Source organism: Heloderma suspectum, chromosome 2 (assembly GCF_057233095.1).
Source record: "Heloderma suspectum isolate Gila_16-S chromosome 2, 16-S_ref, whole genome shotgun sequence".
Taxonomy (NCBI): domain Eukaryota; kingdom Metazoa; phylum Chordata; class Lepidosauria; order Squamata; family Helodermatidae; genus Heloderma; species Heloderma suspectum.
In genome coordinates, this window is record NC_139459.1 from 20,347,623 (window position 1) to 20,365,643 (window position 18,021).

At 46.0% G+C, this 18,021-nt stretch overlaps 1 protein-coding gene across 1 annotated transcript in view; it reads right to left on the bottom strand.

Annotated features, from left to right (window-relative positions):
* Nucleotides 1–18,021, bottom strand: part of MBD2 (methyl-CpG binding domain protein 2) — a 71,954-nt gene that overhangs the window by 15,711 nt on the left and 38,222 nt on the right. Inside the window, exons 4-5 of the mRNA XM_084832922.1 lie at nucleotides 5,333–5,423; nucleotides 3,235–3,412 (exon numbers count right to left, since the gene is read on the bottom strand). Of these exons, the coding sequence (XP_084689048.1) occupies nucleotides 3,235–3,412; nucleotides 5,333–5,423 (269 nt within the window). The remainder of the gene's footprint in view (nucleotides 1–3,234; nucleotides 3,413–5,332; nucleotides 5,424–18,021) is intronic.

Below are 18,021 nucleotides of genomic sequence, written 5' to 3' on the forward strand. Positions count from 1 at the left end.
ATTTTAGTTGCCCTTTTCTGTAATTTTTCCAGCTCTACAATATTGTCAAGAATATTGATGATGCTCTATATTTGAACTCCTTGGTGTTTTGTAAAGACAATAGGAGCTAATTCCGTGTGTGTGTGTGTGTAGGAGGGGGAAGCAGGCTTTCTCGAATCCAGAAAGACTGCTTTGCTGAAAAAGACAGTACTGAACTTCAGTGAAAGGACTACTTCTATGGGTTGGCATCTTCATCAATTGGCCAGCCCTCCTCTCCTCCCCCAGATCCAACCGCAGCTCCTTCTCCCTCTGGAGGAAAGAGCCTGGAATCCAGACTGTGCCGCCAACTGCTAGAGACTAGAAAGGACTATTTTTGTTTTTTTATTTATTATTTATTTGCAAATGTATAAGTCGCCTTTCGCTCCCAAGGCACCTTCAATGGGACGACCCCATTGGGTTCTAGTACTGTGAGAAAGGGAGAAAAATGTCTCCCTGTCCACTTTCTCCACACCACGCATAATGTTGTACACCTCTATCATGTCTCCCCTTACCCACCATTGTTCCAAGCTAAACAGCCCCAGCAGCTGTAACCTTTCCTCACAAGGGAGTTGCTCCAGCCCCTTGATAGTTTTGGTTGCCCTTTTTGGCTGGACTGCCAGGAGTCCTTTGGGATCCGCAGAGAAGGCACACCCTGAGCCAGACTGCACTGAGGAACTCAACCCCTTAACACCAGGGGCCTCACGCTGTCCAGTGCCTGCTCACCAATGAAAAAGATGGGAGCTGCCTTGGAAGCGACAGAATGCCAGGCTCCAGACTGACCCTTTCAAGGCTCTCCACTCTTCAGGAAAGAGGCAGAGCCTGGGAGGAAGGCAGTCTGGCCAAAGAAGGATAAGGGGCCTCAAGTGAGCTTGAGACTGTGCTGGAACACCTTGAGTACCTCAGTTGGAGGTATTTAAGGTCCCCAAACTATAGCCTGATTTACTTGCTTCCTAAATAAGCGGCCCTCGGATGTCCATCGCACCCTGCAGACTCCTGTTCATACTCTGGACAGGGCAGCAGACCAAGTTTATACAACCATTTCTGAGGTTGAAGGGATGAGCAGAAGCCTGGCATGGAGGCCATAAGTAGGCAGCAGGAAAATTATAACACTTCAGACTGCAGGCTGGAGACACATGCAATCAAACGCCTCTCCATTAAAATAACGCAAGTTCTCCACCCAGAGAAAACTAGAACATAAGGGGGAGATTAAACCTGAACTCTTCTCTCTGAGAGGCTCATTTTATGTATGGGGGGGATGTTTTTGGACAGAGGAGCATTTGATCATATGGAGACCATAGTGTGAAGTGGAACTGCACAGATACAGGCTCACCCCCTCAGCAAAAGCTAGGCCTTACTTTACATGTATTCTCTTATTAACATACACAAGGACCTGTTTCTGGAGGTAAGATGCACCTGGAATTCACCCTCAGGGTTATACATTAACATAGAAACATAGAATCATAGGGTTGGAAGGGGCCTACAAGACCATCGAGTCCAACCCCCTGCTCAGTGCAGGAAGCCTGATTCCCAGGTGGTCTCCCATCCAAGTACTAACCAGGGCTGACCCTGCTTAGCTGCCAAGATCAGCCGAGATCAGGCGCATCCAGCCCTTAGCTGCACATGTGGTAAGAGCTTGTTTGAAGCTACCTTTCCTCAGATCAATTCATGCCGCCAGGCATCAACCTGCGATGTCTGGCATTTCTTGATTCGGTCATCTGTGGTCAGTCCCAGTCTGAGCTAGAGATCAGCATGTGAATTGGGGTCAAGTCAAGAAACATCTGGCAACCGTGTCCTAGAGATACGAGAGCACAGACGGAAGTAGTGAACTCCCATATTCTTCCTCATTTTGTTTCTCAAACTCAAAGCGATTTAGCCTTTGTCCATTTACTAACACATTAAAGCAGAAAACAGAAAATGATCCTGAAGAGAGTTTAAAATAGTCTGAGGGAGGCGTTTAGTTCTTCATGCTCAGGGCCAAACTAGGCATGACGTTAATTGTCTCTTTATTTTAAAAATGTATATTCCAGCTTATTTCCAAGAAGAGAAATCAAGGAGGCTAACAAAAACAAGAAACCACATAATATTTAAAAACAATGCATTACACTAACATTTCAAAGATTAAAAGCATTTTAAAACCACATGTTTAACACAATAAGCCAGATAAGAGCAACACTTTTTGAGTACAGCAGTAAAAAGTATAGGGGTTTATTTTCTAAAGTCTTGGAGAGGGAGTGAAAATTATTGGGATCCCAGCAGACATGGAAGGGGGGTTTAACCGTCCTTCCCTTGCTGTGGTTCTGAGCAAATCCTCCATTGATGCCAAAATCAGGGGAGTTCTGGAAGAGTTCCCAAACCAAACTGAGGGCTCAGACAGTGTCACCCCTCACATCTCTGCGCCACTCCCACCATCCCCCATCGCTAAACTCCCTCCATTCTGTTCAGCAGGAGAGATGGCAGCAGGACCCTTTCTCTTTGCCTCTTTCTCCCCCTCATCACCCAAAGTAACACCAGGCAAGGTTTACTCTGGAAAATATAGTTCATTCAAGGACACCTGAAACTGCAGGAGCTCTTAAAAGAACTACACTTCCCAGAGCTCACCATGTCCCTTCACACCTCCAGCCAGGTCACAGTGAGAACCACAGTGCCATGAAACTGTTCAACGTCTGAACTGAAAAACCTTGTCACAGCATTTTTACATCCCCCCAGGATGAAAGAGAGGACATATCCAATATACAGATTACTTGCTAGTTAATAATAGGGAATTACTCCTCTCACAGGGAATAAGGACTTATCCTCACCAGGCTTTTTATCCTGGAACTTACCAGAGCTTCTGCTTCAGGATTCTTTGCAGGATTAAGATTGGCTCCTTACACAGGCTAACACAGCTTTTTTTCCTGGGATTTCCTTTGTCTGCAAGTTCTACCTATTTCATTATACAGCCACTAGATGGCGATATGTTATAGCAGAACTGCACATTAAAGCGGATTAACTTTTATTACTGCATTATCCCTGATATTTTTTAAAAACCAGGATAAAGGTCAGAAAGCACGGGAGACGCCCTGGAAGTTGATAATATCATGTAAAGGACCTGCAAACTTCCATGAGTGACCAATCATGAGCATGAAATTAAAGGTTCATGTAGAAATGCTCTAAGCATTATATTAGAAGGGGAGAAGTCCTTTCCCATCATTGCACTGAGGGGTGGGGCAGACTCACCTAATATCCTCATCTGTAACAATGAAGGCTTTGCAGAGAGGTTGGGATGTGTTAAGCCACACAGCTGGGTTCTTTTCTACTGCGGCAGAGAGCTGCCCCGTGATGGGAGCAGAACTTGTGTGCAAGGCACTGGCAACAGCAGACAGGAGGGTGTTATCGTTGTTCCCAGGGCCAACTCCTAGAATACAAATGCAAGACGTGCCTGTTAAAATTCAACATATTCGAATTCAATGGGCAGGGTTAAGGACACCAAATCTGACCTCTGACCCCAAAGCAGGACCTCCTATACCTAACTTCTGAACAGGTTAGTTGATTTTGTAAGGATATGCAAAGAAAAAAAATTACATTATTAAACTTGTTTTCAGGTCCTTTTGTTTCATTATACATTCCTTAAAATCAGTCTCTCCCGCCCCTTCCCTTTTTCCTCATTTTACTTATTATTTGCTGCCACCTCCGCTGGCAGCTGCGGATGTTCCGCCTCTTGACATCCACCATTTCATTTTCCAAAAATGTCCTTAATGTTCCATTGTTCTAGGGCAAAGCAAGGGAGCCTGGAGCCTTCCAGATGTTGTTGGACTCCCAACTCCCATCAGCCCCAGCCAGCATGGCTAATAGGCAGGGAGAATGGGAGTTGTAGTCCAAACACATCTGGAGGCTCACAAGTTTCCCAGCCCTGTTCTAGGACATTACGAGGGGGGAAATGGTGGCCAAAACAACACACAAAACATGGCTGCCATTCTTTTCCCATAATGCCCTGGAATAGTGCAAAGTCTGGGGGAAATAACAGGGAAGCCACCAGGAGGTCCGCCACTGCTAGCAGAGAAGGTAAGCTCCCCACACACACACACACACACACACACACACGATGAGTAGGATTAAGAGAAATGAACCCCATATGTTATTCCTAGCTTTCATTTTGTAATAACTGAACGGGCTCTATTCAACTCAATTTTTCGTTTATTATGAAACAAAAGCACACCTCTAATGTTCTGCCACCAGCAAGAAACAAGAGAAGGTGCTATAGCAAATGTGCACCCAAACCCCGCTGTCAGATACCCCATTTGTCCCTGCTGAACTTCAATAGCCGAATCAAAACACAGACAAGAGGCTTCTATCCACGACTCTTTAATCCTTTTACTTCAATGGGTCATATAGATGCCAATTGTCAGTAACTCACAGTCTACAAAGGAAAAGCCTTCAGGGAGTTCAAAGGGAAACCAGGAAGGTTGAAAGTTGCCTACCATTTGAGAAAAGGCGGGCACGCTTTCCTAACTTAAGGAAGGGGATCTCCCTCTGTCTCGTGAGGTATCTACGCATAGCTGTTCCTGCCAGGCCCATCGGGCAGATCGCCTAAGCTCTGCCCCTGCCATCTCTCTCTTGGCCCTGCGTCTGCGCCTGAAGAATTCAGGCTGTCCAAGCCCCACCAATCCCTGTTCACTATCTCTCACAGGGAGCGGGGTGAAGAGAGGCTCTCTCTATCCAGCTGGACTATTGAAACCTGAGGAGTTTGTCTTTCCCTGTCTGGAAGAGTCTGGGAAAATTCCTCCGCCACGTTTTGCGGTTCCTCTTCGGAATCTGAGCTACTCTGCCACTGCCTATGCTCAGAGGCACCCCTGACACCCACCCCCAGATGCTTGCATGCCCAGTGGCTAGTAATCAAAACAACCAAAAGGATAATGTCCCTGTTCAGAAGAAGTATATTGCCAAACATCCAGTTGTGAGGATTAACAGCAGAAGACAGACATCATCTTCACACTGTGCTGATGAACCTTTCTAAGGTTACTGATGGGCTACTGTTGGTAGACCAAATGCTAAGCTAGACAGACCACTCTGCAATACCCAGCATGGCAATTCTTATGGACTGGTTCACATATGCATATTCAGAACTGGATAGCTGCAGTATTAAGGGACACAGACCAAATGCTACAGAAAGAATGCTCATATTGTCACACACAAACATGCTTTTCGCTGGATTCCATTCACACAATCACCTCCAAGGCAAGGGATGCAGATGCATGTGTGAGACGTCTCAATGGCACCCAGTTTGAGAATCACTGATTTATTAGAGCGCAATGAATGTCACCGAAGCAAAGAGTACCTTGAAGGCCTTTAGGCAGCTCCATAGATTTTATGATCTGCTCACTCACATCGGATGCACTTAAGCCTTGCAGCCTCTTCTCCCAGAAAAGCTGAAAGATTGAACAGCCTGATTAATATAAAAAAAATGGAAACATCTCGAATGCCAAAGCATTGCAGAAAGAAGACCGAACACTCATTATATTAAGCATTAACTTCATCCCACTACAACAGGGGTGGGCAGCTTGCGGCACTCCAAACGTTTTGGCCTAAAACTCCCATCAGCCCTACTCAGCATAGCCAATGGTGACGGATGATGGGAGTTGTGACCCTCCAGATTTTTGGCCAACAAGTTGCCCACCCCTGCACAACAAAAACACTGGAACGCTTACAGATAGTCAAGTCAGCAGCACGCAGGAGGCAGAGTTCACAACCCAAGGTCATGCCTCTGGTTCCCCACAGGTGCCCTGACTCCCACACACACCAAATCCCACCCTGCTCTCCGCTCCCTCCTCCACAGATCCTCACACAGACCATTATTTCCTGCCATTGCTAGCAGGGAGGAAAGAACTAACTGAACCAGGATCGCAGGGGCGTTTGTATGTGTGGGGCCCCAAGACAGCAACTTTAAGGTTGAAAAGGTTGTGCACCCCTGTTTTAAAGAATACAGTATCAGCAGACTGGTATCTGATTGGTTCTGACTAAAACCCAGAGCAGATTCACTGCCTCACTGACATCAGAGCCACCAGCCTCCACTGTATAATATCCATACAAGGGAATGCATACCGTTAAGAGCACAAGGAATGGTGTGGGTTGTTTGTTTGTGTATTTATTTCAAATATTTATATGCCATGTTTCGGGTATAAGCAACCCCTCAAAGCAGTTTACAGGAATACCAGTGGTGCAGTGGTAAATTTGGAAGTGCAGGCACTCCTCACAACAGTTCCCATGGCCACGCCCCCAAGAAGAGTGCAAAAAGGCAGGCAGCTGTGTTGACCCATATCAACATATCCACTTCTAGCAGTTTCCATCTCCACCAGGAGCAGGTCTTTCGGGACGCGAATGGGTCTTAACTGCCCATTCAAAACCAAGCCAACCCCCCAAATATTTTGCATTAAACAGGGAGCAATCTTGTTGCTGGGAAAATTCACTTCCTCCAGCCAGCTGCTGTGAGAATCGCAGCTAAGCTCAGAGGAAACAGGGCAGTCTGAGAGGGGTGGCAGATGATGCTGGAGTCCCTGCTAATAAAAAAAAAAAGTCCATCCCTGCAAGCCCAGGCTTTGCTATACCGCTGAGGAATACTAAAACAAAGCATCAATTAAGAAAAACTACGTTAACTGCCAGGCCAGATGCTGGATGCTGAGTCTTGCTGGAGCTTTGCTACTAAATAGAAATGACCCATTGGAATGTTCTGCTGCATAACAGCCGCAAAATGAATGGAGGTTGCCCAAGAACACAAGTGCCTTCCATTCATTCGAATGGGATTCGTGCAGGACTAATTTTCCACCAATTTCTCCAGTGTCGCTAAATGTTAGAGCAGCTAGTCCGGCTCCTTTAAACGTATGCAAAACAAACACCTCTGTTCCTCTTTCATATGTACAGACACACACACAGCTTTACAACTGCTTTTTGCTACTTCAAGTTCTCTTTCATCATTAATATCCTTGAGTTTTAATTTTAATCAGCTTGAGTGCTTGGCTACTTTCAATATACCTGTGCTACTGTCAGCGACACGTTCAAATTAAGGGGGGGATTTTTTAAGACAGGCTACTGACAGGCAGGCTAGATGCCTTGTTAAATACCCATCGTCCCCTGCTGTAGTCCTGAGAAGAAAACACCCTGGGGGGGGGATCCCCCACTGCTGCCAAAGGGGGATTTCCCCCAATGAAAATACCAGCTTCAGAGGAGGGATTTTCCTCAGGACCATAATGGGGGAAGAAAGGGTTAAATCCCCCTCCACGCCGATGGCAATCTCGATAATTATCAGACCACCCCCAGCTGATATTATCTGCGTTTCAAAAACAAAACAAAAAGGTGCACACATTTAACCACATGTCTAGTTTGGCCCCGAAAGAAGGAACTGATTAACTGTATGAGAGGGGGCCTGTTAGACCTGGTGCCTGACAAGGTGAAGCAGGAGCGAGGTCCTAGGAGGAAGGCACGGAAACATAGGAAGCTGCCTTGCACCAAGCCAGTCCATTGGTCCATCTAGCCCATTACTGCCAACACTGACTGTCAACAGCTCTCGACGTTTTCAGGCAGGATCCTTTCCTAGCCCTACCTGCAGATGCCAGGGATCGAACCCGGGACCTTCTGCATGCAAAGCCACTGAGCCACAGCCCCTTGCTTCACCTGGCAAGGCTGGGTGAAGCAAAGAGAAAGGCAAGCCGACCATCAATGTCGCTAACAGGGGCTTCCCCAAACTGGTGCCTACCAGATGCGCTGGACTTCAACTTGCATCATTGGCCATTGGCCACACTGGCTGGGAATTATGGGAGCTGCAGTCCATCCGCTCATGATGAAGAATCACTGGGGTGGATCCAGACCAAGTTAGTTGAACTCGAGTCCAATTTATTTCAGTGGGAACTGTGGAAAATAACTAAGGCAAGGCCATGTTGATCGGTTTCTTTGTGCCAATGTGGCAGATTCCTCAAAAGTTCATAAATGTTGTCTTTGTTTCTTCCATACTGAAGGAGACACTGCTAGGACAGTAGAGATAAGTTATCTTGTCTCCACAGCAACTCACCCCAGACCTAAGAATCATCGTCCATGCAAAAGTTGCAGGGCTCTGAGAAGAAGCTGGGGGTGATGGTCCAGTAAAAGTTTAATTGATAATGACCAAACATGCACGCTAGGCTTGGCTGATGTCACTTATTTACCCACATTATGATTATAAATGTAACTGGTGAGTGTTGATCTGGGCGGCCTCTGGGTTGACAGAGCTGCCTTCGTTGTACACGAATAAACTCGAGTTGAATCTTACCCGCGTGTCCAGAGCTTAATTGGAGGGCAGCTGGGCACAGACCTCCAAGTCCAGTTTGGACTTTTACCACAAAACAAAGGAATGACCAATCTGTCTCATTGATTTCAATGGGGCCTATGTTCAACTAACTTAATCTAGATCTAGATCCAGCCAACTGAAAGCCAGGGTGGCCAAGTAATTATGGACATAGACCAGGGAGTCCCAAGTACAAATCCATGCTCAGTCACAAGGCTTACTGGGTAAGCTGGGACCAGTTACTGTCTCTCAGCCTAACCTACCTCACCAGGCTGATGGAAGGATAAAGTGGTCCAGGGGAGGATCAGGGTCAAGTATGGTGATCTTGAAGGAAAGGTAAGATAAAACTAATATTAGTAATAAGAGTACAAAGATTCTGCAAACGGAGAAGAGGTATGGCATCTAATCAAATTGAAACATGCTCTGTTTCTGAAAGTCAAAGCATTCAAGTGCAACTCCCTAAATTTGTTTTTGTTAAAGTGCAACCTCCAGTAATTGTTCATTATGAAAATGACAGCAATTGTTTTACCTATTTCATTTAGTTTAACTAGAAACTAAAATGATGGAGATATCTTCATTTGCCATTTGCATGATTACTGTAAAGCCCTTATAAAATGCTCTCATTTAGCTGGTTTTATATCAATTTAGAGTACAATTATGTCAAATAAGTTAGGTGATCCCTACAGAGCACGCCTGAATTGATAATGTGATGGACGAGCTCCGTATGTTAACATAATTGCTTCGTTTCAGCACTTCCCACGCAAGTCATTAATACTTGGTTGTCCAATTAAGATCAATTTTAAGACGATCACGACAGTGACCACTTGGGTCCCACGGTTTTACTCACTATTTACAGATTTTGCAGGACAACTCAATTATTTCATTCCTGCTTTCCTTCGTCAGACTGTTTCTTAAAATACCAGTGGCTTGCTGCTTTACAAAATGCCTGGATTTTAAAAGTGCCAGAGGAGGTGGGGGAAATCAATGGCTTGGTTCAGACATTTAGGCCTGCAGCAACATCTTTCACATGCTAGGAAGGTAGGAAGAGGCCTTATTATCAGGTCAGACTATTTGTCTGCATAGCTCAGCCTCATCTGCTCTAACTGGCTTTTTTTTTTTTTTACTGGAGATGCTGGGAATTGAGGCCCTGGGACCTTCTGCATGCAAAGCATGTCCTTGACAACTGAGTTGTGGAGTCCCTTCTGGCCTGCCTGGAACCGCACACATGACATGACCTGGGAAACTGTACAGACAAAAGGGGAAGCCTCACTGGCATTGCCACTGCCCCAAATCTCCAGGGCTGGGCTGCTTACATTTGTGAGGTGATCTGAGGGCTGCCTTTTCTCTTTGTGCAGATGTGATTTGGGGAGAGGGGCTCGTTTTGTTTTGTTTTTTGACCCTGGAGCCAGAAGCGAAGTGCCGAGGAGGACACACACACACACACAGAGGAGGTGCAACCTTTTGGCTGAGACAGCAGAGCCGGGGTTTTTTATGATTATTATTTTTAACCTTTATGCTGCTCCACCCTTGGAAACAGTGTTACTCCCAGCTCTTGCACTGGGTGCCACTGGGCCAACTGATGGCAGACCTAGAATCATAGTATCATAGAATAGTAGGGTTGGAAGGGGCCTACAAGGCCATCAAGTCCAACCCCCTGCTCAATGCAGGAATCCAGGTCAGAGCATCCCTGAGAGATTGCTGTCCAGCCTCATCTTGGATACCTCCAGTGTGGGAGAGCCCACCACCTCCCCAGGTAATTGGTTCCATTGTCATCTTGCTCTAACAGTCAGGAAGTTTTTCCTGATGTTCAGCCGGAATCTGGCTTCCTGTCACTTGAGCCCATTCTTCCGTGTCCTGCACTCTGGGATGATGGAGAAGAGATCCTGGCCTTCCTCTCTGGGACAGCCTTTCAAGTACTTGAAGAGCGCTATCCTATCTCCCCTCAGTCTTCTCTCCTCAAGGCTAAACATGCCCAGTTCTTTCAGTCTCTCCTCACAGGGCTTTGTTTCCAGTCCCCTGATCATCTTCCACAGATAGGAGGCTTCTGCAGGCCGTGCTCTTCCCCGTCGCCCTGGATGCGACTTCTACTTCCTGGAACGTTACACTCTCTGCCTCGTCTGGTCCCACTGCAAAAAGGAGCAACGACTTCCTGGGAGAATGGGAATGCTACAGCCAGGGGCTCTCCTCAGATTTCTCCCACCCCGGGCAATATTCATGGTCAATTCCAGCTCTCTGGAGACTCTTGTGGTAAGGGGAGAAACCCCCTCCCCAGAGCTGCAGTAGACATGCTTCTAAGAACTACCCTCAAAGAAAGGTTTTCTCCCAGCTTCCCAGCCATTACATGTGGGCTTAAATAGCACAGTGTTGCCTTCTTTGCTGTCGGGACTTTAGGTCTTCCCCTTCAAAGGATCCAATGTCAAAAAAAATCACTTTGAAACGATGGCCGGTGTGACCTCTCTATGGGCAGGCATCAGCGTATTTCAAATGTGGCACTGAGAAACTGAGTAGGCTTCTAAAGATAGCAGAACTTTTTAATACTGGCTGCTTTCAAGCTATGTTGAAAGGTAATTGTCTTCTCCTCACCATGTTCTCTGTAGTTTTAAACACAGGCTTTGTCAAGTGTGCTAAAGTGCTTTTGCCCCTCAAGTAGACCCACAGATTACATATATTTTATATTCCCCTTTGTATTCACACTGAAAGGGAAGTGGCGAAAGGGAGAAACGTATTTTTATTTTAAAAAATACCCTAGCAAATACATGCCCAAGAACATTGTAATGTTTTCTTTCTTTCTTTCTTTCCTTCCTTCCTTCCTTCCTTCCTTAATATTCATACAGAGGACAAGATTATCTTCCTGGGAAAGCTTGTTGGAAAAAGGATGTTTTTAGTAGGCACCAAAAACCCAGGAGGTTTTTTTTAATAGTAGGGAGATCCAGAGAGTGGGCAATATGACACGGAAGGCCCTATTTCGAGCCATGATGGACTGAACCTCCAAAATTTGGGGGACCACCAAGAGGATATCTCCTGTTGAGTGCAGCAACCAAACAGGCAGGTAGGAGGTCACGGATTCTCTTAAGTTATCAATGGCATCTTGACCACATCATTGATTGGTATAATTCTTGATTATCAAGGTTCAGGTGAAAATGAAACACACTTGTAGTTACTGAATTCCTAGAAAAAGAGATGCTCAGGTCTTAAAGCCTTCTCGAAATAACACCCTGTAATCTGGAAGCTCTTCTCCCTGATATATGAATATAACTGATAGAAAGAATTTCACTATTCTTACTTATGGAACAATCACATATATATTTACTCAGAAGTACATCCAATTGAGTTCAATGTGGCTTACTCCTATGTAAGTGGGTATAGGATTGCAGCCTGAATGATATTACCAGGTTTAGAACACCCCAGAAACAGACTTACTTTCAGCTCATGTTTATCCGTACATCTGCACGTTTATCAAATTAGTGAAGGCTCTTTGTCAACACTGTAGTACAGAGGAATTGTGGAGCAGGATCTAGGTGGGTAATAAATATGAGGGAAACTGAATTGGGGGAGTTCTGGGTAGGACATTAATTTGGGGAAATTAAATTAATTTAAGATGACTTGATCTGGGGGTGGATACAAATGTTTATCATTGCAAGCTTTTAAGAAAGCCTTGAAAACATATTCTTTTACTCTGGCTTTCTAATATGATTGCTGTTGTTTTGGAGTTTTGTTGCTGTTTTCTTGCTGGTTTTGTTGTTAGGTTTTATTGCTGTTTTTATTGTGTTCTCCCTGTTTTTATTGTGTTTTTATCACTTTTAATATCATATTGGTTTTATGTATTTTATTGCCTTACGTTGCCTTGGAAGGGCTTCTGCCCTGAAAGGCGGCCAATAAATATTTTAAATAAATTAATAAATTAATGAACAACTGCATTTATTGGCAGGATTTGATGAGAAATCAACTGCCTTGCCTTCTGTGAAATCTCAATTCTAATAAATATTTCTAAATTGGCGTATATACATCTAAATTACCATAGGCAAATTTTATGCAACATTGGGCCATGGTCTGTATCCCAGATCTGTTAAGTAACTAGCAACACCCCGGCGGAAGCCTCATTCATGCTGGGCAAACCATCTGTACTCACGAAGATATCCTTGGCGTGGTGCTCAGCAGGCCCACTCTCAAGGCCCACTCTTGGCTCCATGCTATGTGAAGGATTTTACAGCAGCAGTGAAGGTTTAAATGGGGCCTGTTTTCTATTCAAAACATCCGTATAACAAAAAGGACACTTGTTTAACCTGAAACCTAAAGATGCTTCCATGTGAGCCTTTGAGTCCAATCCTTGGCTTTCAGGTTCAGTGTCCTCTTTGTAAGCTTTTCTGAAGAGCTGGGATGCTCATCCCAAAAGCAGCAGTAGCTGTGGCTACAGTAATAATGCTTATACCATTCTAGAACACTTTTAAAAATCCATGTTGACATCCTTGTGCCAGGAGTAACAGGCTATGGCCAGTAGGAATGGGTGGGTTTGTTCATGTGCAACAGTAAAATTTAAAACAGTAAAATTACACATTAAGACATCATCTAAAATACCCTAACCCACCCCAAATGCCTGCCGGAACAACCAAGTTTTCAATGCGTGGCGGAAGCTCATTAAAGAGCGGGCACGGTGGAGTTCCCTAGGGAGGGAATTCCACAGAGTGGGGGCCACCACAAAGAAGGCCCTCTCCCTCATCCTCACCAGCCTAGCTGTCCTGGCTGATGGGACAGAGAGAAGGCCATCCGAGGCTGATCTTGTTGAGCGGCTTGTCTGGTGTTGCTGGGGGCGCTCCTTGTGATAGGCTGGGCCGGAACACTATAGGGTTTTAAAGGTCAAAACCAACACCTTGAATTTGTCCCAGAAAACAACTGCTAAATGAGGGTGATCCTATTTGTTAATCCAGTAAAGAGCAAGGAAGGTCCAGAGAACGGTGCTGGACTTTGGAGAACTTACGCCATTCTTTTGGGCACCGAACGGCTTTTGGCACATTTTTATGACTATATATTAGTGCTGTGCCAAATCCTGCCTCCTATTTGGGGGGGGGGGTTCCTCTCCCTGTGAAAAAGGCATTGTTTTGTCTGCCTCTTTTGCAGGGAGGGGGAGAAGTTCAAAGAATTTTCTCCTTGGGGAGCAGGACAGCATTTCCACATACCTTCTTATGTTTGGGCAGTGGCTGAAGGATCTTTTATTTTTGTATTTTACTTGAAAAATGCCCCCAGCATAAGACTCTTTACAGAGATGCTTCTGCAGCCCACTTCTTGAACTCCCGTGAGACCACATGACCTTGCCCTCTCATATAGGCATTGAGGAAGAATTCCCCGGCTGCAGAAGCTTTGCAAGGAGTCCCAGGCTGTTGGAAGCAAGAACAAATGGGACTTTGGGAGCTTTAGAAAAACTCCTATCTTGCTTGCTCTATGTTGCTGCAAGGAGGAAGAGCATTTTTCTAAAGCTCTAAAGGCCCCATTTTTTCTTGCTTTGCAGAGCTTCTGAACCCCTGGAGCCCTTGCTGAATGCCTACAGGGGAGGGAGAGGTCACCTGGTCTCCTGGTTCAGAAAGAGCTGCCCAGCTGGAGAAGCTTCTCTCTAAAGAGCCCTGGGCAGCTGCAAGTGTGTGTGTGGGGTGCATTTTAAAAGTTTAAAAAATGGGAAAAAATAAAGATTCTCAGCCACCACCCACACTTAAAAAGGTAAGCAGAATTCCTGTCCTCTTTCACAAGGAGAAAGTTACACAAAATTATCTCCTCCCCAGCCTCTTTCACCAGAGTTTTCATCCCCGCCCCCAGAAATGCCAAAAATGGTAGAAACATACTTTTTGTCACAGCATTACTATATACTATATCTCAAGCCTAATACATCCAGTGCCTTCAATACAACAGCACTTTTCCAGGGGGATACAACTTTTCAAGAGGTGACACAGAAGAGGGTCACAACCTGTTCTCTATCATCCAAGACTGTAGGACACAAAATAATGGGCTTAAATTATAGGAAGGCAGATTTCGGCTGAACTTCAGGAAAAACCTCCTAACAGTCAGACAATGGAACCTATTCCCTAGGGAGGTGGTGGACTCTCCCACATTGGAGGCATTCAAGCAGAGACTGGACAGCCATCTGTCAGGGATGCTTTAAACTGGATTCCTGCACTGAGCAGGGGGGATGGACTCAATGGCATAAAGGGCGCCTTCCAACTCTATGATTCTATCGTCTGAAGGATAGACCAAATAAACGCTGCACTCCAGACTACTGCATGCCTTTGGACCTGGTTGCCTACCCCCCCAGGAACCCAGCCTCACCCAGCAAACTGCTTTTGAAATGCCAGGGAGTTTCAAAAGCAATGAGAGACACATGGTAGCAAGTCTGATTTTCAAAGGGTGGAAAAGAGGCTTCAATGCCCGCACTTGAGCGGGCCCAAAGAGGTCTCAAAGTTGTGTCCGATGACCGCAGACGTATTTCGCATGTGGAACACTCTGCTGGACTAGATGATACTCGGGTCTCATCCAGCAAGACTTCTCCTTCTGCTCGCTTCTTCTGCTTGATTTACAGCACCCTCAGCCTTCAAGGGCACAGAAATTCCCTCCTCATCGGCCTCCTTCCCTTCTTTCATGCCCTTCTTTCATGCAGGGATGGGGAACCAGTACTGGGTGCTCCAGCTCCCATCAGCCCTAGCCAGCATGGCCAATGGTCAAGGTTGATGGGAGTTGTAGTCCAACTACATCTTGCACTGGCCATGCTACAGGGAATGGGGGGGCAGAATTAATGAAGAGGAACTTATCAGGGTTGATCTGTGGCTGAGTGCAAATTAACTGAATTAATTGGAGGGATTTGGAAGGGAAATCAACCGCCTAGCCTTCTATGACATTTAAATCCTAATAAATATTTCTAAATTGGCATCTAAACATGTAAGTTACCATATGCCAATTTTATTGCGACATTGGATGCCCCGAATTTTTTTTGTACCTTCCAACGGCCCTTTGGAAGCCTCAGTCGTACTGAGCAAACTGTCTATATTCACAAAGGTGAATTTGTATGGTGCTGAGCACGCACATGCTCAAGGTCCATTACCGGCTCCATGCTACCCAGCCAGCATGGCCAATGGTCAGGGTTGATGGGTGTTGTATTGTTCAACAACGTCTGAAGGGTCACAAGTGCCACCCCCCAGCTTTAATGCCTCCTCTCTCTCAGAAGGAGACAAACTGCAGTACCAGCAAGCAGTGGAGGCTGGTGGCTGACATGTCATTGAGGTGGTGAATCCGCTCCAGTTTCTGTCAGAACCAATCAGAACTCTAAAGGAGCTATCCAATGTGCTCCGATGTCAGTCGGATGGTGAATCCGCTCCCGTTTTCGGTCAGAACTGTAAGGGTGCTAACCAAGGTGGCTCCTTTAAAGTTCTGACTGAAACCGGGAGCGGATTCACTGTCCGACTGACATCGGAGCACACTGGATAGCTCCTTTGGAGTTCTGCCTGGCTCTGACTGAAACCAGGAGCGGATTCACCATCTGACTGACATCGGAGCATGTTGGATAGCTCATTTGGAGTTCTGACTGGCTCTGACTGAAACCAGGAGCGGATTCACCATCCGACTGACATCAGAGCACGTTGGATAGCTCCTTTGGAGTTCTGACTGGCTCTGACTGAAACCGGAAGCAGATTCACCACCTCACTGACATGGCAGCCACCAGCCTCCACTGCCAGCAAGCCTCATCTGTCTGGCCTCACCCGCCCATCCGGCTGGATGTCATGCTCTTCATCGTCCATTTTAACCACACTCAGGATCGACCCAGGCCCGTCCTATTCAAATTTAGCGGGTTGGAAGAAAAGGAATGCTCTTTTCAGCCCTCCTATTTCCAGCCAAATGACACAGACAGAAAGAAAAGCAAAACGCTCTTAAGCGCACCAAAGTCCAGTTTTATCAATGTTCTCAAAGAACAGTCACTGGCCAGCACAGCAAGTGATTCACCACCTGGTGTTCATCAGCTGCAATCACCATGTCTTCTTGCAAAGAAATGGTGCTGCAGAAATATAAGTGATAAGAGCCGGGTCCAAAGGACAACCAATATCACAAGTACCTCCTTGAGTCTCCTTCCGAACATATTAGACTCTGCCTTCTACTGGAAAATGAAAGAGCTTCTGCAGCAAGTACTCAAAGTCAACGTCAAGGATAACCCTATTTTAGGAGGGCCTAGTCGTCCACAAGGATCAAAAGGAGCAGTGAAGGAAGACTTCCGACACTGTGCACCTGGGAAGCAGACATCCAGGTGGGACCGGGCACCTACCAAGTGCCCACCCCTCAGCAGCGGCCCACTGGCAAGTACATGCTCCTCCTCTTCTCCTTTGCAACTTGTGTTGCAAAGGGCGAGGAAATACTTCTTTACACAGTGCATGCTTAAACTATGGAACTCGCTGCCACAGGACGTAGTGAGGGTCACCAATTTGGATGGCTTTAAAAGGGGGTTGAACAAATTCCTGGAGGAAAAGGCTATCAATGGCTATTAGTACTGATGGCTAGATGGCTAGTATCAGAGGCTATATGCCTATGTACACCAGTTGCTGGGGAACATGGGTGGGAGGGTGCTGTTGCATTCATGCCCTGCTTGTGGTTTCTGGAGCAAGAGCAGCTGGAGATAAAAGCAGTGAGAAGGTAGATTCACTGAGGGAGGGGGCCCATGGAGGGTGTCTTGCCCAAGGACCCTCAGAAATCTGGAGCTGGCACTGCATCTAGGAAACACCTTTAACTCACCCCCCAACCCCTCCCCGCAACTAATGACTCAAGAGTATGGGGTTTCAGGATCTTTGAAATGCCAAGAACAAAAAGTAAATTGAGAGAAGACAGAAGGGAAGAGCCTTCAGTGTGGTGGCCCCCTTCCTGTGGAATTCCCTGCCTTTGGAGGTCAGGCAGGTACCAATGTTGTGTTCCTTCTGGCGCCTCCTGAAGACATTGTTATTTTGAGAGGCCTTCCCTGACTGACCAGCTGCGGTTTATTAAATTCAACCTTATTGGAATTTGTCTTTTTTTTAAAAGTTTCAACTGTTTTAATCTGGTGTTTTATTCTTTTATCTTTGTTATTCACTGCGCCAATATCTTCTGATGTGGCGCAGTATATAAATGTTATAAGTAAGTAAGTAAGTAAGTAAGAAAAAAAGAAAGAAGCAGTGGTCTTAAGGCTGCAATCCTAAGCATACTTAATGGAGAGTTCACACCCCATAATATTAGTGAAAATTGTTTGGAGGTATAGCCCTGAGTGGTGTTCCTGCTACCAAATAACGCCCAGGATACAATGACCAGTGTTTAGTGGTTAGAGTATCAGAGTAGGGCCAGGGATACCCAGGTTTAAATCCCCACTCAGCCATGAAGCTCACTGAGTGAGCTTGTGTGAGACTTTGCTCTAATCTGGGGGGAGCTATAGCTTGTGACACGGATTCTGAGTCAGAGGGGGAAGATGTAAAGTGAGGCCCAGCCAATGGAAGCCAGACACCTGAGAATTCAGTTTTGCCAGGCCTCCTCCTGGCTTAAGAGCCAGGAGGGTGTAAGATGCAGGACACTTACACAGCCTAACTTCTACAGCTGTGAGACCTGACCTTGACCAAGGCACTTCCTCTTGACCAGGGATATCTTCCATGGGAACAGGGTTGCAAGAGGTGGACTATACAGGAGAGGAGGGGGGGGTCCTTAAGACGCATCATCAACCAAAGAGG